The sequence below is a fragment of the Phragmites australis genome, chromosome 4 (assembly GCF_958298935.1).
Source record: "Phragmites australis chromosome 4, lpPhrAust1.1, whole genome shotgun sequence".
Classification (NCBI taxonomy): domain Eukaryota; kingdom Viridiplantae; phylum Streptophyta; class Magnoliopsida; order Poales; family Poaceae; genus Phragmites; species Phragmites australis.
In genome coordinates this window covers 39,569,744-39,592,160 of record NC_084924.1, presented here as the reverse complement: position 1 = coordinate 39,592,160, position 22,417 = coordinate 39,569,744, and the positions used below count along the sequence as shown (strand labels likewise).

At 44.2% G+C, this 22,417-nt stretch overlaps 3 protein-coding genes across 5 annotated transcripts; all 3 read left to right on the top strand.

Moving 5' to 3' along the window:
* The first annotated feature begins 8,073 nt into the window (after window positions 1-8,073).
* On the top strand, window positions 8,074-11,069 carry LOC133916470 (ATP-dependent RNA helicase dbp2). 3 transcript variants are annotated; one of them, XM_062360147.1, is made up of 6 exons: window positions 8,084-8,235; window positions 8,378-9,355; window positions 9,446-9,579; window positions 10,366-10,469; window positions 10,586-10,760; window positions 10,842-11,069. In XM_062360147.1, the coding sequence occupies exons 4-6, from the start codon at window positions 10,461-10,463 to the stop codon at window positions 10,874-10,876; spliced, it is 219 nt and encodes a 72-aa protein (XP_062216131.1). In that variant the 5' UTR covers window positions 8,084-8,235; window positions 8,378-9,355; window positions 9,446-9,579; window positions 10,366-10,460; the 3' UTR covers window positions 10,877-11,069. The 3 variants fall into 3 exon arrangements, with proteins under 3 accessions (XP_062216130.1, XP_062216131.1, XP_062216132.1); XM_062360148.1 differs by lacking the exon at window positions 8,378-9,355; XM_062360146.1 differs by lacking the exons at window positions 8,378-9,355; window positions 9,446-9,579 and having other exon boundaries at window positions 8,074-8,235.
* Window positions 11,070-12,262: 1,193 nt separating this feature from the next.
* Window positions 12,263-16,807, top strand: LOC133916469 (probable BOI-related E3 ubiquitin-protein ligase 2). Its single transcript, XM_062360145.1, has 4 exons — window positions 12,263-12,447; window positions 12,551-12,648; window positions 12,740-13,032; window positions 16,102-16,807. Exons 1-4 carry the CDS (start codon window positions 12,362-12,364, stop codon window positions 16,630-16,632), a joined length of 1,008 nt encoding a protein of 335 aa, XP_062216129.1. The 5' UTR covers window positions 12,263-12,361; the 3' UTR covers window positions 16,633-16,807.
* A 1,066-nt stretch (window positions 16,808-17,873) lies between these two features.
* LOC133916468 (uncharacterized TPR repeat-containing protein At1g05150-like) lies at window positions 17,874-21,045 on the top strand. Its single transcript, XM_062360144.1, has one exon. The coding sequence runs from the start codon at window positions 18,287-18,289 to the stop codon at window positions 20,813-20,815; it is 2,529 nt and encodes an 842-aa protein (XP_062216128.1). The 5' UTR covers window positions 17,874-18,286; the 3' UTR covers window positions 20,816-21,045.
* Window positions 21,046-22,417: the final 1,372 nt, after the last annotated feature.

Genomic DNA, 22,417 nt, shown 5'->3' with positions numbered 1-22,417 from the left:
TCAGGACGCATGCTTGTACTAGGGTGGCTTAGCATGACGGCTCAAAACTCGGTGCTTAAGCGACTGGGGCATGCATCTTCAGCGTTAGCAATAAGTATCACCCCAAGCCCCCAACGTATGAGATAGCCTCCAACTCTAAGGACTATTCCGCTTGCCCCCGCCAAAACAGTTTTCACTTATTTTTACACATCTCCCGTCATATCCCACACGACATCAAGGATTTCACAACCATCACAGAATTCACAACCATCAAAGATTCATGATATATGGGTTATCATTGATAACAATAAATTGATATCTTCGAAGAGACGTATTTTAAAAGCGACATCTCTAATGAGGTGTATTCCATCGTAAGTATGCTAGATATCAAGTCGTCGTCCATCATTAATATATTTAACAACAAGTACTCCTAGGGTGATATATATTCTAGATTATGACATGTAAGGTATGGCAGTGTTGATAGGATTAACTACTACAAGTAGTTTGAAAGAAAACACAATACATAGCACATGCGATAATAAGTACAGTTTTAGTTGATCATGTAGATTATTTGAAAACATAGATTCAATATGATCAAAGAAAATAGGATTTGCCTTCTTCGAAATCTTCCTTTAAGCCTTGGTCGAAGTCTGGATCTTTCGGGTTCTCCGGGAAGTATTTTGGTTTTGCAAACGCGACTACAATCAATAACGGACTACTAGAGAAGAAGAAATTAACACCAAATAAAAACCAAGTGAGCCCTAAAGGATATCACACTGCAATAGACAGGTAGATCTTGAATTTAGATGAATTTTGACAAAAGAATCCTCGAAATCGGAGTTGAAACAGAGAAGATATGGCACTCGGAATATTTGCCAGAAAAGAAATCCTAGAAAAAGAAAAAGGTTACTATTCCGTAGACTTCGTCTATGGGATTTTATGAACTGAGGGAGCTGTGAGGTGGGGTTCACGGTGCACCAGATTTGGTGAACTTTGTCTGGAGTTTGGTGGACCGAGGATGGGAGTAGGGAGCAGTCCACCGTGGATCGGCTAGCTCAAGGGCCAGCCCGACCATGGGCCCACATGGCGGTGAGGAGGGCCAAGGGATAAGGTTGGCTAGGTGCTTTTCCTGAGCGGCTCGGAGAGGAGCAAAGGAGAGAGGCGCCGATGGGGAAGAGGAGAGGTGGTCAGCCGGGGAGCAGGAGGCCGGAGAGAAGGCGACGCCAGGAAAAAGGGGGTGGCACCGGAGTAGGAAGGGAGGTGTCCAGAGGGGATGGGTGGTCGATCGGAGTAGAAGGAGAAGGTGGTGATGGGAGGAGAGAGAGAAGGCTAGAGGGGGGCTACCTCATCGGTGGCGGATTTCTTCGTGCATGTGCAGGACGGCGAGGGACGACACGGCGCGAGAGGAGGAGGGCATGGGGTAATGGTGGAGGTTTGGCTCGAGGCTGGGCAACGGAGGTGTGGCGTGGAGAGATGGCTGGGCGGCGACGACACGTGCAACGGCTGTGCGCTGACGAGCAGCGACATGCACGGCGTTGGCGCGAAGGGGCGGACGGGCGGCAGCGCAAGCTGGCTAGGGACGGCTCATGTGGAACAACACATGCGTGGGCAGCGCGATGCAAAGGAGTGCGTGGATGCGACAGCACAGTGGAACAGCAGCGCGCTCAGGACGACAGCGATTCGGTCTAGCAAAGGAGGAAGACGGGCCGGGGCTCGGAGCTCGGTGGCCATGGCTTGGTTTCGGGCCTTGGAAGCGGGAGGACAGAGGTGTGGCGCGACAACGCGTGCGAAGGAGCAGAGAAGGGCAAAGGAAGAAGAGGGAGGCTCACCGAGGCGGCACAGCGACACCGCGCGCGTGATAGGTGGCAATGCGGTGCGGGTTAGCAGCAGCGTGGCAACGCTTGGAGGTCAACGGCAACACGACGACAGCATGCACTGCCATGCACGGTGACGACGCGTGCAGTAGCTCCATGGGGAAGGGCCGGAGCGGAGAGGAGTGGAAGACGGGGACGGTGTTGCTACTGCTTGTGCCGTGTGTGTGCTCTGTGTGTTGTATGCATGTGTGTATGTGTCGGTGTATCAGGAATCGGGGGTCCCTGAGTCCCGAGGCCAGGCCAGCCGTTCACCACGTGTCACCATCCTACGAGGTCCCTCCTGCAGGATGAGGAAAATCTAAGTTCCGGGAGAAGGTGCCCGGGGCCACAGTCTCTGGTCCCCGAGCACCCCAGTTCCCCGATGACCCGCAGAGTCCAAGCACCGGGAAGAAAGTGCTCGGGGAGGTGCCCGCTCGCCCCCGAGTACACTAGTCCCCCGATGGTCAGAAGAGCTAAGTGCTCGGGGCTGCACGTGGCAGCCCCTGAGCACTCGGTTCCCCGAAGGTTCTACAAAAGTGCTCGGGAGAGGGTGCTCAGGACTGCACGTGGCAGCCCCCGAGCACTCGGTTCCCCGAAGGTTCGTGCAAAAGTGCTCGAGAGAAAGTGCTCAGGGCTGCACGTGGCGGCCCCCGAGCACTCAGTTCCCCGAAGGTTCGCGCGAGAGCACCCGATACCCCGACGACCCAGAAGGGCCCCCAAGGGGCCCGCCGGCGAGGTGTCAACCAGCCAGAGGTCCAAGGCCACATTTAATGGGCATGCGCGGCCTGACATCCTGACGTCCTGACATCCCCCAACTGCTCCCGCCGCAGTGTCAGTCCCTGCCAAGCTTTGGCAGATGGGCGTGGGGCCATTAATTGCACGGGTCCCGTCCCGTATCCTCCGGTGTATCTCAGGATAACGTTTCCAGGATCAATACGTTCCGCCTGCCACCTTGCCCTGGTAGAGGAATAAGACAGGGTGGGCGCGTCGGGTGCCTCTGTGGCTGCCCGGTGGGCCCTCCCAACGGCGCTCGGCGCCAGGGCGTCCACAGTGACGGGTGGTCGGACGCGCGCCGCGTTTTTCCACCGCCCCTGTCACTTCGCCCAGAGGAAATGATGACGCCTTTCTCAGTCGTGGCGCCTTGGAACATGTGCCTCTTCTTTCCCGTTTGGGGTATGTCGTGGCCGGCGAGTGCATAAAAGGATGGGCATACAGAAAGAAGAGATCGATCGGAAAACATCACAGAGAAAGATGAAGACACTGGATTGACTCGGAGCAATCGACCATGCCACACTTAGACAAAGAACACCGCAAGCAAGCTTGAGCAGAGCTAGAACAAGGGAGCCTCGAGCTCTTAGTTAGACGATATATTCTTGTAACCAGACATATCCCTGAGGGATCCCCCTCAGGGAAGGATATTGCATCCACACAGGAGTAGGGTATTATGCCCCCGTGCGGCCCGAACCTGTCTAAACTCCGGTGCATTTATTTATCCCTGCACTAGGTCGATCATCCCCCACCACCGGCCGTTGCATTTATTTCTACTTCCATTTATTTCTCCGACGAACTCATTTAGGATCATCCCCCGGCCGAATCTCTAAAAAGGGGTCTCTCGGGATCCCTGCGATAGGAGTTCACCCTCCAACAGTATGCATGTATGTGTATGGTTGTGGTTGCCCGGTGTTGGGAGAGGAGAGTGGAGTAGAGGGGAGTGCTGCTGCCTTGTTTGTGAGGGGCTGGTGCCATGTGCTTGTGTATATGTATATGGCCGGATGGCTTGCAGGTGAAGCTATGGAGGAGGAGAAGGGCAAGTTGCCTGCTCGTGGAAAGATCATGGAGAGGCAAGGGGCAATTTGGCCGGTGCAGATGAACAGAAAGAGAGGGAGAGCAGTGATGGCCGGTGAGAGCTGAGAGAGGAGTTTTGCAGTCTGAGCAAAAGATTAGGGATGAGTGAGAGAGAGATCAGTGAAGAGATGTGAGAGAAAGAGTGAAAGATCTTGAAAGAGATATTTGTGCGATAATTGAATTGATGTATTTGAATTGTAAATTGGGTGTGTAAAGATTCAATTTGAATAAAGGCATTTGAGTTATGAGATTCAAAATTGAACTTGTATTGATGATTCAATGAATGAATTGAACTGGATCGGATTAGGATAATTCATTTGTACTTGAATTGAATATGTTTCGAATGATTCGAATTGCATTTGAGCTTAATAGAATCTAATAATAGATTTGAAATTTAGAGACATTCAATTTTGAATCTCCACACAAATAACTATAAAAATAATAAACCAATTCACATGAATCAATTTAATATACGGAGAAGTTTAGAAATTATTGTAGTGCATTTTGGAATACTTAGACAAACTAACATAAAATGAATATATACATACAATTATATATATATATATATATATATATTCATATACATAATTCTTTGATTTTAGTTAGGCTAATTAATCACAAAAAGCTTTAATTTGGAGCAAAATTTATAATTAATTAATATGCTAAAACTCAGTATGTTACATGCATGGTTATGCAAATATGATTAAACAATTATTCATGAGTTAGTAATCTACTACAAGATCGAAGTTAATGTTTGAGCTATCACAAGGATAACACACATCTTGCCTTAAGCTTGACTGATATCGTGAGGTAAATGGATTATTGTATATGTATAAGATTCAACCAATATGATCTTTGTATGTATTTAAAAGTCAATATGTCCTACTAGATACCGCTTTTAACTTGTGGAACATAAAGAGCTTTCGAGTCACGGCTGTTTACACATGAACCTAACGGGACACACACTTAAACGGGTTAGAATGCTAATTAGGATTGGATCTGTACATGGCCTACACAAATAACGATCCATGAGGATTAAATTCCTAATGGGCCTCTCACGAGAAATAAATAGTATATATATAACAGAAATACGGTATATCCTAAGAATGGGTATCTACCGTACATATGTTCTTAACCCGACGATAGGTTTCATAACTGTCATGGGGTAAGTAAGGCATATACCGATATTCTATGCAGTTCATTATGTTCTATTAAAAAATCATCCTTAGATTAGGAAGAAGTCATCCATATATTCAGAAATAGTATAATTTAGAAATGTTACACTCAGAGTTTCTGAGTATGCTACGTCTCCTCTACCCCCACTATATAAGGTGGGGGAGGGGATATGTCAGGAGAGATCTAGACCTAGAGTACAAGGGGAGAGATCAAATATGCAAGAGATCCCAAGCTAGAAATCTCGAGCCGGATCGAAATTCCAAAAGGAGTCGGATAAGTAATATAGAGCAAGCCTAGTTGGATTGGAGTAGAGATAATCTATTGAGATCCACAACAAAGTCATACCACGACAAGATTCATCTGACTAGGGCTTCAAGATTTAGAACATGAGAGAACTCATCGAGATCCTTAAGATGAGATCTGGACCAAATATCCCTACTTTGTACAAGTACTTATATAATTGACTTTACCAATCGTTGACACCATATGTATCGTAAAGAGTCAAAACAGAGGAGGGAGTGGTTGTCCCTAATAAGGACATAATGCTCGAGGTACCTCAAAGAGTCAATACTTCACCTGAAATATTGCAAAGAGCCATCATCTCACTCGGGGTAACGCAAAGCGTGGTTGCACCGCTCAAGTACGAAGAAACGTGGATGAATACCATCTATGGATACCTTCAGGATCGAGTCATAATTGATGATGATGCTAATTTAGAAAGAATTACCCAAAACTCTAGAATGTATACTCTATTCATTGGTACCCTCTACAGGAAAAGAGATAGCAAAGTCTTGATGAAGAGTATCTCTTAGACACAGAGTATGAGATTACTCGATAAAATCTATGAACGGATTTATGGAGCTCGTACTTCCTTATGAACTTTGATCGGAAAGGCCTTTAGGCAAGGTTTCCTTTTGGCCTACAACCCTCCATGATGCGAGTGAATTGGTCAAAAAGTGTGAACAATATTAGTTTATTTACCTACCCGCTCAGGCACTGATGCGAGTGACAGATTAAAATCTCCCTTAGGATAATAGTCATATGACATGTTTTACCTTGATTAATCTAAAGATTTAGCTCACAAGCTCTTTTCCAAGTTTGAAAATTAGAAACATAAACACCTTTGCTGCTATTCTAAAAATACCCTAGCAATTCTGAAAAACTTGAGAGCAACTCTGTTTCGTGCTTTAAAGATATTGTCGGTTGAATAAATGTTGGTCATGACCTTGCTTTGCTAATGTTTGATTGTGTAATAGTCCAATAAAAGCATATAACAACTCAAATTGGAAGCCAAATTCTACATGTTAGGCTATATTAATTATTATAAAAAAGTCCAAAACAAGTTAATTTTATTTATAAATAATTAATATATCCATAATTTTTAGAAATGGTAAACAAAGGAAACAATTTTAAAACATGTCAGGCTCTAACAAAGGAACACCAAAGTTATTTTTCTTTTCATCCTGCAGAATGTGCAGTGTTTGTCTATAGTCTCATCTGAGATCAATAGCAATAATAAATAAATGGTCAGGATGTAGCTTACATTGCTCCTATAATTTCTTTTCTACAACTCTATTAGGGTTTAAGGAAACCAAAAGAAAAATGTTCACCCACAACAGGCGAGGCAAAGTGCGCCTCCGTACCTAGTAATGTAAGTATCATAGCATGATTCATTGCACTTGATCCAGCGGGTTGAATCGATATATTTGATTGCTATCATATTAAATAACATTTGTTTATTGTATGTTTGTTCAATCAATGCACTTGATTCTCTCTATTTTTTTAATAACCGAGGTTAAATATGTTAAAATGTACTAGATTTACATTATTCTAGTTTGTCATGGTTAATTACGTCTCTAGAGATCATGAGGATAAAATATTTTATGAACGATGATATAGGACTTAACAGTCATAATTTTGATAGTGCTTGCGTAGGAGAAGTTACTCAAAAGACATTTCATATTATACAAATTTGGAAGAATCAATAGAAAACACATTAATAATTTGTTAATTCCCAAAATAAGCAAAACAATGCATTCACTAAAAAGTTCCAAGAATTTCTCTTGATCAACTACACTTTTGCTGAAACTACAAACTTAGCCAGGAAAACTATGAACCTAGACTTTTCTGACAAGTTGAAATCTAGTGGGAAGTCTCAATTTTTTTAAAACCAATATAGTAACATAGCATGCTTTTATGATTGCAATGCATACTTAATTGTTCTAGAGTATTCTTAAGAATAAAAGAGATTGATATTTTGCTATGGAGATATATAAGTAAATAACTAGAAAAAATCTAAACTTACTATTCTAGTTCCAAACTTTTGGATGGTTACCACTTACCTATGAAACACTACAGTAGAGGTGTGCGTATTCCTGATCGATGTTGATACAATGTTTCAACTTTGATTTCGGTGTTCTACCTCGCTCAGCTACTACAGGGAGAGGTGAAGAACGTCGAAGGTTACTAAAGATGAAGAAGAGGACAAGGTTGTATTATCTATGTAATTTCTTTATTTCTCCAAGACCTAGATGTAATATAGTTGTATATCTCTTCCAATTTAATTATAATTCCAGCCCCATTAAAAAAAAACTCTCATGAAAATAATTAAATATTTCATAATTTCGACACTTAACCTTCATCGTTTCAGAGAGTGCGTGAGATTTCATAGTTTCTTTTTTCTTTTCTTTTACGTTTCCTTTTTCTTCTTTACTACCTCTGTTCTTTTTCATTTGTACTTTTAAAAGTTGCAACATATTTTTTTGTTTGACATTATAGTATCCTAAGAAAAAGGCATTGCTATAAACCCTACTCTCGTCTAGTATTTGCTATATTTATAAGAGTCAACTCTTCGTGGATTGGTCATCATGGGTGGTTAGAGAGGCAAACTAATTTAACCAGTATTCGTATATGTGTTACACACGTGGACTTAATCTAATATATAGTAATTTGAAAAAAAATGAAAGATGAATAATATAAGATTGAATGCATTTTTAAATATATAAAAAACAAATATTGAATGTATAGGTATGAAAGTCAAATAATAGAAGGTTAAATATATTTTTGAAAATAAAAATATGGTATAACTTTGCATAATAATTATTTAATTAATTTGAATGAACAATTGAGATCGTCCAAATCTAAGTATACCGGTGAATTATATATAAGCATAGGCATATATGAGCATAGGTAGAAACACATAATAACTTTGTTAATTGTGAGTATTTGATTAAAAGTGACGTAAGACCTACGACGAAGGTTCGCGAATTCCCCTTCTCCCTTCGGTCTCTCCTCCTTTTACTTCCTCGCCGAACCAAAACATATCAGCCTTAATTTCCATCGCGGAGGGCGATCCAGGCGACCATGGCTTACGTCGAAAGAGGTACTCCGATTTCCGAAGGAATAGTCCAATCCCTAGTATATGTTCGTGGAATTCCTAATCTACGATTTGTATTGCTGGGTTCGCTTGTCTGTACGATCTGTCGATTTATCCAATCCTGATGGTTCTTATGGTCTTATCGCAGTTAGTTGTCGTGTGGGGTGAGCATGTGATCCTGTAGGTTCAGGTGCTAGAGGAGCGAATATAGCGAGCTGTCATCGCTGATCTTGCTAATATCTTCCTCTTGTACATCAGATTTCACGATGCAAGGGCAAAGTCCTCGATATAGAATGAATGATTGTTCATGCTTTCCTGCTCAGCAAGAGGAGATTTTTAACTAGTGACTATTCCCTTCAATCTCTGGAAATCAAATGAAATTTGTGTCAGAAATTCCAGTTAGTGTGTGTTTGGATGAGGGGGAATCCGAATTCCCCTTTCCAACCAGGCCCTTAGTGTTGAACTGTAGCCAATAAAGTATCTTAGCCTTAGACTGGTAGACATCACCGATTGCATCATTGAGCACAACTTTAGAATTGACTGGATAGCATAGTTTGGTGCTGTCACCATATATTTAGTTGAGGCATCATGGATAATAGTTGTGTGAAGGAGATGCTGATAAGCAAAAACATGATGAATGACTGGGACAGAAGTGTGTGACTCAATGTTTGTGCAGTCATCAGTGTCCAAATTTTTTTGCCGAATCGGACACTGGAATCCGAGTCGGATTCCGACACCTATGTCCGTGTCCAGGTAACACTGACAGTAATCATTCATACTTAATTTCATGAACCTCTTCATGTAGACAAGAGTGGCCGCAAAATTCCCCAATTTTACAGCTGAACTCGCTGGAGACGGGACCCTTCTTGGAGAGAGACGTTGAGTCCTCTCTACTCGTATCTTTTTGGTCGTATGTAGGTACCGGTATCACTGATGTTTTTGGAATGAAGAGAAATTTAGCTATTAGGGTTGCAGGAATCTTATAATATACTTGATATTTTGAGCAAAAATCCAATTGTTTGTTTGGTTTATTGGCTACCAGTACCATGCTGAGTGAGTTCTTTCTTTTATATATTGGAGATGAGCGCAAAAGATTCCAATATCGTCCAATGAAGTGTTGAGCCAAGTAATATGTTATCGAGATTTCTGTATATGTTCCTTTTTTTTATGAAACTGCATTGTTTTTGCTTGCTAAATAGTTTGACAATGAATATAGGTCGAAGTGCCTTGCAAATTTGATAAGTTTGAGTTTTGAGGTCTGAAGCTGTTAGGATGTTATCTGACATACCACCGCCATACTGGCCTTACGAGCAGGGCTTGTAGAAAGTGGAACACAGCAAACGATATCAGGTTCACATATTTTTCATGCAAGTATAAAAGGAATTTGCGTTCATATCTAAAATAGAATAAGATATTGCATGCATGCTGGTCGTAAAGCTGCTGCCTTTGGTGGGAATGGTAGATGGTACTGGGTTCAATTTTCTTCCTTCAGAAGAATTCAAATTTGAATTAAATAATGGACAAGATCTTCTGGAATTTTCCCTGTTTTGAAATCTTGATGGGTTCGTTTTTTTAAAGAACTGAAATGTTTCTCCCTGCATAAGGATGGAGGCATATTCCGTACATGGGTTTATAATATAGTAGTTTACTATTCAGTACCCATTTGATGTTGGTGCTTAGTAGTGTATTAAATTAGATTTCTCTTGCACTGATCTGATCACTTTGTGCTCATAATCGTCCATGGTTCCCTGATATATTAGACATGTTGGTACTCAGGTAGTGTAAGCATCAAAGTACAAGAAGGCTGCATGTAATTTTTTTGCAACATGCAGTTATTTGGATAAACCACATCGGATAGTTGCATCAAATTTAAATGATCGTTCTAAGTTTGTATAGTGGTCGATTCACACTTGAAAAACTTTTGGCAAGGTTGGCAGAGAGGTACTTCAACTTGGAGGATGTAGCATGAAGTTATTGCATTCACTTTTGAAGAATTCAAGGGTTCTTGTAATTGTTAGGATTCCATTTTAGTTTTCCTTTTTGGTGCAGTTATGGATTGCCTTTTCGTTCGCTTAGGGTGTATATATTGTTCAACAATTGAAGCATAGCTCATTTTAATCTGGACGTACTTTGCAGGTGTTGTGAAAGACAAGCGGACAATATGGCGACTGAGCATAATCTCCGATTTCTTTCGGGCTGTTGTGAACTTCATCAGAGTGTTCTTTCTTACAATGTTCTCAGTAAGTAATCAGAATTAAATTACCCATTTTTTTGTGACAGCTAACTTTGACTTCTGTTGGATGTTCTTCCAAAATAGGAGAAGACATGATCTAATTCTTGTACTTTGACCTTTTAGGTGGAAAAAACAGACAGCTACAAGAAAGGATATGGTGCCGGTAAGAAATGGGATGGTGGACCCGGTGGTGGAGGTCCTGGTGGTGGTTTTGGGCGGGGTCCATATGGAGGCGGCGGTGGGGGAGGTGGTTCCCGTGGTCCTCGCACACTATCTGACATCCGATCAAATGACCACAGTATGTACTCAAAATCCAAATTGCAGTGACCTAGTTCAGCACGATGGGCCTAAGTTTTCTAACCAGCAGTTCTAATTTCAGGTTCTCTCCCTGCTTGTGGATCCTGCTGCGGGTAATAAGCGCACTGCAATTCTGTGTGATGACCGCTTAACAGATGAATACAAATGCTCCTATATGTCCTGAAGGACATCATAATTCTCGTTACTTATTTCACTGTCATCCGAATAAAATCATTGTGACGTTGTAAACCGTCTATACTCTGTAGCCTGACTCTGGCATGATTTAGTGCATTCGTGGTTTACCGTGTAATGATGTCTGATGCAAATTGTACCGAGCTTAATGATTTGCCTGATGCGTTCTTCCATGAAGATGCATGGAGTATTGGAGTGATGAATCAGGATTGCTGTATTTGGTTCATCGGTTGCAGACTTGCAGTTGATCCCAGTCTGGCAGTCGATATATATATGTGAACTGATAGCATGAAGTGGAATGTGTTTACTAGTTCGTTTGAAACGAACTTCTCGTGAATGATAGAGTGAACAATGGCTCGTGATTTTCGAACAGCAGAAAGCACGCCCCCCCCCCCCCCCCCATTGCAAGCCATTTGCGACATTACATCCTGATGGCCCGTTTGAATGTAGAAGCCTCTCTACTATAACGTAGAAGCTAAACCTTCTATCAAAATTCATGGGAATTTTCTGTATTACCTTCTCCATTTCACAGTACTTGCCATTTCTCTCAGATATCGCAAAAACACTATTTGAAAACAGTATACATTGATGAAAACGAGAGTATGATTACTGCCATATATTACAACCAGCCTCTATTACCACTTGTAACTTGTGAAAAATGCTAAGGGGTTGTTGCATATATCGTTTAATATAATATCGGTGGTCATTCCTTCACTTAGTTTTAAAGCCCTGTGTTGGCGGGACTGATTTATACAGGAATTGAACTGATTCTAATGGAATTTCTGAATAATTCATGTGAATAGGCACTAAAGGAATAGATGGACTAATGGACTGTTCATGTTAAATTTCTGATACAGTACTCCATCCATTCAAGAATGCAAGACATATTTTATTTTTAAAAAGCCATTTAAAATAATTTTTGACTGTTATTTTCTCTTAAAATATATTATCAATTGCTATAAAATCAATTAATATCATATTAAAAATACTTTGAAATACAAATTTATTAAAACAAATTTTGTAAGCATATATATAATTTAACTGATTATTAATCAAAACTTACATAGTTGACAGTTTCAAAATAAAATACGCCTCACATCGTTGAACCGAGCGAGTATATAGTAATTTAGCAGATTTTGACGAAGTATAGGGGTGTTAGCAAAAATCTCCCTCGAAGAACCTAGTGATTACGAGAAATAAACATTGCGCTAATGACTTGTGGGGTCCAAATATATGACCCCATGTGTCAATGACACATCCACACTCCAGTAAGCCCAATCTCTGTATCTCTAGTTCTCCATTTTGCCATTTGCCACCTCTACAGTACAGCAGAAGCCCCATTTCGCCTTCTCTCACCTTTCTCCGACCGAAGCCCCCTTTCCCCTCTCCTCCCTCCCTCCTCACCTCCCCATGGCGTTCTTCTCCCACCACCATCTCCAGCAGACGCACCCCCAGCCGCCGCCGCAGCAGCAGCAGCCGGTGCCTCCTTCCTTCAGGTGCGTTCTCGACCTCAATTCCGTTTTCACCCCTTCTCTCTAAAACTCCTGTAAGGTGAGAATCGCGCTGAAATTCGTTTTTGGATGCCGCAATTTTGGGCAGGAGCGCGCTGCCGGTGCCGGTAGATGGCCAGATCCCGGTGCCGCTCGCCTTCTTCAACCCTCCGCCCGCCTTCCCGGAGCAGCCCGCGCAGGCACCGCGTAAGCTTTTTCCGCGAATCCTCTATCCCCCTCTTGGAATTCCGCTTAAATTGACGCTGATTTGGGAGGTGTTTCGCTCTGTTCTGGTTAGTGGTGGACGCGGTGGGGCTGACGGCGGCCGCGGGGCTCGGGTGGAGGCAGCCGAGGGAGCAGGAGCTGCCGGGGGAGAACTCCCAGATGTCGTCCATCGATTTCTTGCAGACGGGCTCGGCTGTGTCGACGGGGCTGGCGCTGTCTCTGGAGGACCGGCGCCACGGCGGCGGTGGCGGGGCTGGGAACTCCTCGGGAGATTCGCCGCTGCTCCTGCTGCCGATGCTGGACGATGACATCTCTCGCGAAGTCCAGCGGCTTGACGCTGATATGGACCGGTTCATCAAAGCCCAGGTCATCCACTCACCTTTCTGAGATTTGCTAATACTGTAACATTAGGAATACAGTGCTTTATGTGGGTCTGCTCTATCAATTGATGTAGGCCTGAGCATGTTGGGGAAATTATCAAAGTGCTAGTGTTTGCAGGCCATGTAGTTTACTAGTTTGTGCAGGTGAAGGGTGCACATCGATAGTCCTCTAGTAATGTTGCCAATGGTGCACATATATAGTCTCTAGATCTCTTCCACTTTTCTTTGGGTGGAGTATTGACACACTTTCCTCAATTTTATGTCTGATCTAGCCTCCACTTCCCCTAATTGCTAACTTGCGTGTTTTGGAGCTTAGGTTTAGTCTTTGTTGACCATCATAACTACTATCAGGTTGAAGTTGATGCCACTAGAGTAGACACATAATTTGATAAGACTAATATCTATGAATGAAGTACTTGGATGTACACTTCGGGTCTCAATTATAGACAGTAACACATCAAGCATAATGAAGCTCAAAAAGAGAATTTCCAGTAGAAATGAAACTGAACATTGCTCTCCCCGTAGTTTAGCTGACATGTATGCTACATAAGTCCAGGACCCCTCCCTGATCAAAGCGCAAAAGTCAAAATATTTGCACTGACCAAATAAATATAGAACAAAAGTCTTAGTGCCATGCTATATTTTTGGACCTTATGCCTTTTCCCCCCAGTTGACAGGTCAACTTCTATTTGATTATTCTTGATTTGCTCCGATAATTTGGATTTTCAAGTTATGGATTAGCCTTCAAACAAAGATATGGTCCGATGATCTTGGTTATATTGTTAACTGATATTTTATTAATGTATGACAACATTCTTTCATGTGCTTTGGATTTCTTAGCTCATATCTAATCACATTATTATTAAGCTAATTGATGCAATTAATGGGATATGACTATTTTTTTGGGCTGACATAGTTAGATGAGGCCATTGTAGCGTATCTTCATCAATTTTGTTAATGCTCTTCAACTATGGTTTGGTACCTGAGTCGTTCATTTTGGTGTGTGACTTCCTAGTGTTCAAAATAAGTCATATTGTTGTGAAATGGTCATCATCCTTGTTCCATATTGTAATTCTCCCGGATAGTATTTAACATCTTCATATCGAAAGTTCTTGTTAGTTTAAAAAGAATGACATCTGTTGTGACCTGTAGTTGTAGCTCATTTTACTGTGGTTCACTGTAACTGCGACCCTGTCACCCTTTTTATGATTGAGGAACTGCAGTTTTCTTATAAAATGTCTGCATATTGGTTATTGCATATTATTACTGTACCTGGTTGACAATTTGTTCTAGTCTGCTACCAATTGTTCCTTGCCACATTCCCGGATTACCTCCTGAAATTTTTATTCCAGGTAAGCAGCCACTGTATAAACTCCTTGTAGCTTAGTAGCAATTATATCCAGCTAAGCAACCACCAAACAAACTCCTTTGTATGTCTCTCTTGAGTACAGATTATTTGCTTCTAGGGGTGCACACACCCCTAATCTGCACCATTGAGGACGCGTTGAAATATGTGCGAGCACACATCCTGATGCATCCTCAATGGTGTAGATTAGGGCTGCACATGCTCCTGGGGAGACATGCTTTTCCTGACTTAGCAGTTATATCTTTTGAATGCTGCTCGGTGGGAAAAAAATTGTTGTTTTTTTTTTGGGAAAAAAATCGTTGTTTTTACCACAGTGGTGGTGTCTGGGCTTCACTTTTCAGATGATAGCTTATGGGCAGTAGGTCATGTTGATTTGGTCCTCACCCTTAGAACAAGCAAGCCAACATTATATCATGAATGCTTGTGATTGATGATCTAGTAGTCTTTGTTTAATATTATGGATTATTTTATAGCCTCCTTAATCCTAATAATGTTGACTAAAGGATGATTAAAAAACATTTCCATATTTATTTTCTCATGTTGCTGGCCTTTGCCTGTAATTCCACTGCTGAATTGCATTGGGCCTGGTTGGGCGTATGAACTGGTGTATGCGACATGAATCCAGTCAATTCTTGTTAATGGCAGAATACTGAATCTTTTAGCAGATCTGCGGATGCAGGTGTGTGTATGGGCTTGTACATTGGCCGGTGGACCTTACTTTTGCGTGTTTTTTTTTTCTATAGCTGAAACACTATACCTCCCCCCAGTTTGCAGAATTAGTCTAGCAATGGAAATATTGTTTGGTGACGGAAATATGAGGCTTGCTTTTATTTTATAACCAGTTAACCACAGCTCAGAGTTTAATAATCAAAGTGGAGGGGAGAAAGAAAAGGAGAGTAGGGGCAATATTGTATGTAAACCAGGAAAAGTGAGAAGCTTTGTTGCATGTGCTTAAGTTGAGGTGTTAACTTTCTATCTGGCAGCAACACAGTCAGAGCTTGTGTCTACGTGACAACTGGCAAGAGAGTTTCTCAGGCCAGTAGGCACACAAGTCAAAACGAGCCTAGTGAATTAAACAATGCTTGTCTGTGTCATGAGAATGATATTGCCAATATGAAAGTGCTCCAAATCCTTTAAATAAATTATAGAAAGATGGAAGGGAGTTTGCGAAACACTGAAAGAAAACAAACACTTGGCAGAGGAGCAAGTATTGCAAATGCTAATAAACATTCACCGACCACATTTTTTTCTCATTTACAGTACCTGCCATTCCAGTTTCATTATTTAGTTATACCTTTATCGATACAGTATTTGATTCATTCTTTTGTCTGAACTTTACTATCAATTGCTGGAGTACTGTATGCATGAACTATCTTGTTTTTATGAAACTATATAAGATTTTCTAGCCTTGATGAATCAGTTATGCACTGCTATATGTGTCAATATGTTCGGCCCTAGCACTGCAGTTCGTTCCCCAATATTATTACGTTAGGTCCTAGCACTGAGGTTTGTTCCCCAGTAGTATGTATCAGTTGGTCTGGGTTGAACACTTATTTAGATGTCTCAATCGTATGCCAAATCTTACTGGGTCTCGATTATTACTGTTAAAAAAAGCTTGTTCAATATTTGACACTTGTTTTAGAGTTCTAACTATCTTTAGAGCTCTAACTATCTTTCTTCAATTCACAGAGTGAACGGCTGAGGCAGTCTATATTGGAGAAAGTTCAGGCAAAGCAATTTGAGGCACTGGCCTCAGTTGAGGACAAGATACTCCGAAAAATAAGGGATAAAGAGGCAGAAGTGGAGACCATTAACAAAAGGAACTCTGAACTTGAGGACCAGATTAAGCAGTTGGCAGTGGAAGTTGGTGCTTGGCAGCAAAGGGCCAAGTACAATGAAAGCATGATCAATGCACTCAAGTACAACCTGGAACAGGTATGTGCCCATCAGAGCAAGGATTTCAAGGAAGGTTGTGGTGATAGCGAGGTAGATGACACGGCATCCTGTTGCAACGGTGGGGCCGTCAATTTGCAACTGATGCCGAAGGAGAACAGACAACCGAAGGATTTGACGGCCTGCAGGGTCTGTAAATCAAGTGAGGCATGCATGCTCTTGCTGCCTTGTCGGCATCTTTGCCTGTGCAAAGAGTGCGAGAGCAAGCTGAGCTTCTGCCCCCTATGCCAGTCCTCGAAGATACTTGGCATGGAGATATATATGTAGAATATAATTTATGTTCTGCTTGAGTATCTTTCGAGATACCGCTATGTTAATACATCAATCTATTTCCAACCTGTAGAACCTATGTTCCACTATGACATGCCACTGTATCGAAAAGACTACCGGTCATGGTAGATTCACTGCAGCAAATTTCTATTAGAAGTTTAAGTTTGGAGTAGACTTGGTAGAGTTTATTTTGTGCGACAGATTGTTGGCACCTATGCATTTCCATCGCTACATCTGTATATCGGTCAAAGAACAAATGCATCAATGCGTTGTCCTTTTCACCTTTTCAAAGGGCAGATGTCCTTCATTTTTTATTCGTAAAATACAATTCAAAAGTATTAATTATCACTCAAGAGTTGTACTAATTTCTAACCGAAGGTGTATACTGCCTTAAGGATTTAACGATCTCTAAATATCTGTAAAATAAGGAATAAAAATACTGCGTGAAATGCAAAGCAGCTTCGATTGAATTGCTAGTAATTTGGATATTGAATTGATCGATCTCTTTTAAAATGAAGTCCCTTGTAGCTGCGACTTCTTTCAGGTTGTTTGCGTTTTCTTTTCGATAGAATGAGCATGGAAGTACAAGCCATTGTTTGGAGCAATCATATATTTATATCAAATTTGGTTGCCGTACACGCATTGGCTACGCCACTTGATAACCTATCTTCCGGCGGATTAGGGCAATTATGATCCGTTAGTTAGCACAAAGCGCCAATAACCTTGTCTTTGAAGCCCAGCAAATCAATTAGTACTATTCTTCAGATGTTGTCGTTGCCGGTGGGATAATTGCTCAGTTGCTACTTTAATAAAGTGATAATTATGGATCGTCCTTATGCATGTAGAACAGGTAACAAATGAGTAATTAAAAAAGCGAATGTCGCTTTGCTTTATTCAGGAGAAATGAAGAGTTCAATTCCTAGTCCAGTCCTAAGAAAAAGGTAGTTCCAGAGAAATCGATGTTTCAAAAAGCCTAGAAACAAATCAACAATCTTCTCTGTGCACCATAATCGTACAGTTATACTTCCCCCACATTGTCCAGTACTTCAGTTATGTTTTGACGCCTCCAGAATCCAAATCTAACGGTCCCAACAAAGCTGCCGGAGCCGGAGCCGGACCACGCCAGATTTACCAACCAGCTAGCTCGCCGCTGTCGCCGCAGCTGTGCCACCAGTCCACAGCGACGCGAGCGAGACGTCCTGCCCGGCGGCAATCTGCGTATCTCATGTGGTGTGGCTCCAACCCAAGCCGCGCGATGTTGACTAGTGGCGAACGGGGTGAGGCGAGCGGCGCACGGGGGCGGAGCGGCCTATCCGTGTGAGAGCGAGCGAGAGAGCGACCGTTGCAAGCCAGCCTTGGCACCCCGGGTCGATTCGATCGATCCCCACGCCAGCCAGCCACCTCCCCCACGGCCCCACCCCTCGTGCCACCGTCATCATCGCCATCGTCTCCTCCTCGTTAGCCACTAGCCAGCCCAGAACTGCCGCCCCCTCCGCTCCGCCCTCCCTCCCTCCCCTCCATCCTGGCTGGGTCCACCCGGCTTTCCTGAACTCGCCCCATCAAATCCCCAACTCGCGCCGTGCCTGCGCCTGCCCCGCGTGCCCAATTTCGCCGAAATCCGGCTGATTTTTCCCGTGCGCTGGGGGGCGAAATGGCGCTGTCAGCGTCGGCGGCGTCGGCCGGGCGGGGCTCGCGGGCGGAGAAGGTGCGCAGGATCTTCGAGCGCTTCGACGCCAACGGGGACGGGGGGCTGGACCGGGACGAGATGGCCGCGCTCGTCGTGGCCGTCAACCCGCGGGTCAAATTCAGCGAGGACCAGATCTCCGCCATCCTCGACGAGGTGTTCCGCACCTACGCCGAGTTCATACTCCCGGGGGGCAGGGGCCTCTCCCTGCCCGGCCTGCTCCGCACCTACGACGACGGCGCCGGGGACGTCGACCGCGACTTCCTCGCGCTCTCCATGCCCGCCGTCGACTCCGATGCGTCCTCGCCGGAGATCGCCCCGGGGGACGCCCCGGCTGCCGACTCCGGGTCCTCCCCGCCCACCGGCGCCGCGTCGCTGCTCGACGACCATCTCAAGCCGCTTGGCGCCGGAGGTGCCCCGCCGTCGGTCAGCTCCCGCGCCGCGGTGTCCGCGCCGGCGTGGGCGACCTCGCCCAACCACGGCATCGCCTTCGACTCCTCGTGGGCGCGCCTCGACGACCTGGAGATACTCGTCAAGCGCCTCCGCTCCAAGCAGCTGCGGAAGGGCTCCGTCGACGGCAGCGTCGGCAACAGCAACATCGACTCCTTATCTGAGGCCGGGTGGTCCAGGGAGATCTCGGGCGCGGCGGATTCTGCATCCTCGGGTGCGGCGCCGTGGGACGAGACGAGCCGCGACTACCTTACTTTCATCAAGGAGCTCGCCGTGCTCCGCACGCGAGCGGACGCCTCCCGCACGCGCGAGGAGGCCTTCGACAACCACATGGTCATCGGCCGGGCACTCTCCGAGCACCGCCTCTTTCGGGACGCGCTGGCCAGCTTCCGCCGCGCCTGTGAGCTGCAGCCCACTGACGTTCGTCCCCATTTCCGCGCGGGGAACTGCCTGTACGCCCTCGGCCGCCACGCAGAGGCCAAGGAGGAGTACCTACTGGCCCTTGAGGCCGCAGAGGCGGGCGGTTCCCAGTCCGCGGACATCCTCCCACAGATCCATGTCAACCTTGGTATTGCCATGGAGGCCGAGGGGATGGTACTTGGTGCCTGTGAGCACTACCGAGAGGCTGCTATACTGTGGCCATCCCATGCCCGGGCGCTCAAGCTCCTGGGGAGCGCTCTCTTTGGCGTTGGGGAGTACCGTGCAGCTGAGAAGGCACTGGAGGAGGCCATCTTCTTGAAGCCAGACTATGCTGATGCTCACTGTGACCTTGGGTCAGCCCTGCATGCAGTAGGGGATGATGACCAAGCGATTCAGGAGTTCCAGAAGGCAATTGATCTCAAACCTGGGCATGTTGATGCCTTATACAATCTTGGTGGATTGAACATGGATGCAGGCCGCTTCGTACGGGCTGCGGAGATGTACACTCGTGTGCTGAGCATCCGGCCAAACCATTGGCGGGCACAGCTGAATAAGGCGGTGGCTTTGCTTGGGCAGGGGGAGTCTGAGGAGGCCAAGAAGGCGCTCAAGGAGGCTTTTAAGATGACACAAAGGGTGGAAGTGTATGATGCCATCTCACATCTGAAGGCACTGCAAAAGAAGAAGCCAAAGCCTTCTAAAGGAAAAAATGATGACCAAGGGGAGCAGGCATATGTTGTTGTGGAGGCATCCAAGTTCAAGAGGGTTGGCAGGAAGACCACTTTGCGGCAGGATTTGGCCAATGCCCTTGATATAAGGGCCTTTGAGAGAATGACAAAGCTAGGCCGCTGTGATGTGGAACTTCTTAGGAAAGAGATGAATGAGACTGATGTCCCTGTATCTTACTCGGGCACTGGCATTCCCGAGAAGTCAATACGGAAAGCGGCTCTTGAGGTTATTCTCCGTAGGCTCCTATCTTTTCTCAAGCCAGATACTTTCCAGGGTGCTATCAAGGCAATCAACGAAAGAATTCTCTCGGTCCTTGATGCCCCTGGCTCTGGTCGCGTTGATCTTGGAATGTTTTTTGCTATCATTGCTCCCATCTGCTCTGGTCCTATGGATAGGCGCAAGCTTGTCGCCTTTGATGCTCTTCTTTGGCGTCCTGCTAGCGAAGGCAGCAATGGCCAGATTCGGAGGAGTGATGCGCTAACTTATATCAAGCTTCTTCGTGCTGTTTATATACCCACCCCTGGGGCTAGTGACATGCTGGAAATGCATGGGGAGTCTGACCCTACCATGGTATCATACACGGAGTTCCTTGAAATGTTCAATGATCCAGATTGGGGATTTGGGATCCTGAGCACATTGATGAAGCTTGAAGAGAGTGATCACATTCGCCACGGCCGCCACACCTGCTCTATCTGCCGGTATCCTATCATCGGATCTCGGTTCAAGGAGACAAAACACTCATTCAGCTTGTGTAACCGGTGCTATAGTGAAGGGAAGGTGCCATCAGCTTTCAAATTGGAGGAGTACAGGTTCAAAGAATACGGTAACGAGTCTGAGGCTCTCATCGATAAGTGCATGTGCTTCAATTTACATTCTAAGAAGCAGGAAACTGATGCTTGATCATTTGAACTTTGATCTCAAGTGCTCAAGTATGAACCTGTGTATTTTCTAGGTGCAAAGGTGTCTAGTTAGCTCTCCCGCCCTCTTGTAAACTAAGGTGCTGTTATTCGGGGTTTTCTAAATGTGTTCCGGTTACCCGTAATACTAACGTGTTAGCTATTGTTCGTTTCAAGTGTACGGGAACGCGTACATATGAATTTCATATACACACACTTGCAGACCCGCTACAATGCAATACAAACAAGGATTTGTAGTATTGCTGGCCCTACATTTTCGTGTTTAACTAAACAATTTTAGGACTTTTTTTTAAAAAAAAAATCTTCCTTTCATTTCATACTCTAATATGTATTTTCAAATCTAGTTTTGTTGCGGGAGTAAGCAAAAAAATCTTTTTTTTCCTGGTGAGTTCACCATGAGCAAAGAAAATAAAATGAACTTCTTTCTGTTGGTTGTTACCCAATTCTTACGTGAGCTGCTGAGCAACTGTGGGCTTGTATGATGAATTGAGAAGTTTTTTATTTTTATACTTTTTCGATTAAAAATTTAAATAAATAGACTCCTCGAGACAACATTTACAAAAATAACAGCCTGCCGCCCTCTAAAAGGGCGGGTGGGGCTAACCGCCCTCTCAGAGGGCGGGTAGGTGCCAACCGTCCTCCCACCGGGCGGGTAGGCTCAGCTTTGTTTTTTTTTTAATTGTACATTTGTATTGCTCAATATTTGAAATTGATATGTTGTAAAATTTGAAATTAAAATGGTAAAAAGTGGCCAATACGGCATAATGGGGAAGCGATATTTTGGAAAATATGGATAGTTGTACATATGTTGATATTTTGGATTAGTTTACGTATTGTTGAGAGGATACAAAATCAATTTTTTGAACAAATTATAGATGTGAAGCACTCGCAGCATATTACACGGCAATGAGATTACAAACGACGACAAATATAAGATTATACATACGGTGAAAAATATTACATGGGACTGTAACCACGAAGACACGACGAAAAAAATATGGCATGTACGGTTCGTATAAAGACCTACTTAACAGTGCGTCGCTTCTAATCATAACATGTCTTAGGGAGTGCAAACATACTGGGTTATATTATATGCTTTTTATTGAGTGCACCTAGAATATTTGCCTTTTCGCAGGGCATGGGGACCTGCCGCCTTAGCGCGACGGGCCCTCTCCCGCTTCCTTGCCCTTTCAGCTTTGCAGGCCTGAGTCGCAGTATGGTCATGCGTTGCCTTTCTCATGCGCTCTTCTTCCTGTCGCTTCAGGCGTAGTTCTTCTTGCTGTTGCTCATACTCCCGGCGTGCATAAGCTTCCCTCCTCCACCGCATGGTCATATCAACCCATCGCTTCTGGTCTTCATTTTGCTCAATGTCGAGCTATTCAATAAAGTCACAGATAGGTGGAGGAGACTGGAAAAATAAAACAAGATGAGAGATTAGTAAAACAGTGCGGGAAATCTGGAAAGATGGGGTTGATCTTTGTCGCTATACCGGGGGTACTCATATGGTCCATATTGAGACTTATCGTATTGGTAGTTGGCACACATGAAGAAACGTAGACCATAGGTGTAGGAGATATCTTAGGAC

What these genes read in the sequence shown, in the direction of transcription:
- LOC133916470 (XM_062360146.1), top strand. An exon ending in TCTTTCTTACAATGTTCTCA is followed by an intron (nt 10,470 to 10,585) that starts GTAAGTAATCAG and finishes TTGACCTTTTAG; the next exon opens with GTGGAAAAAACAGACAGCTA. An exon ending in CATCCGATCAAATGACCACA is followed by an intron (nt 10,761 to 10,841) that starts GTATGTACTCAA and finishes TTCTAATTTCAG; the next exon opens with GTTCTCTCCCTGCTTGTGGA.
- LOC133916469 (XM_062360145.1), top strand. Translation starts at nt 12,362, where the DNA reads ATGGCGTTCTTCTCCCACCACCATCTCCAGCAGACGCACCCCCAGCCG. An exon ending in CCGGTGCCTCCTTCCTTCAG is followed by an intron (nt 12,448 to 12,550) that starts GTGCGTTCTCGA and finishes AATTTTGGGCAG; the next exon opens with GAGCGCGCTGCCGGTGCCGG. An exon ending in ACCGGTTCATCAAAGCCCAG is followed by an intron (nt 13,033 to 16,101) that starts GTCATCCACTCA and finishes TTCAATTCACAG; the next exon opens with AGTGAACGGCTGAGGCAGTC.
- LOC133916468 (XM_062360144.1), top strand. Translation starts at nt 18,287, where the DNA reads ATGGCGCTGTCAGCGTCGGCGGCGTCGGCCGGGCGGGGCTCGCGGGCG.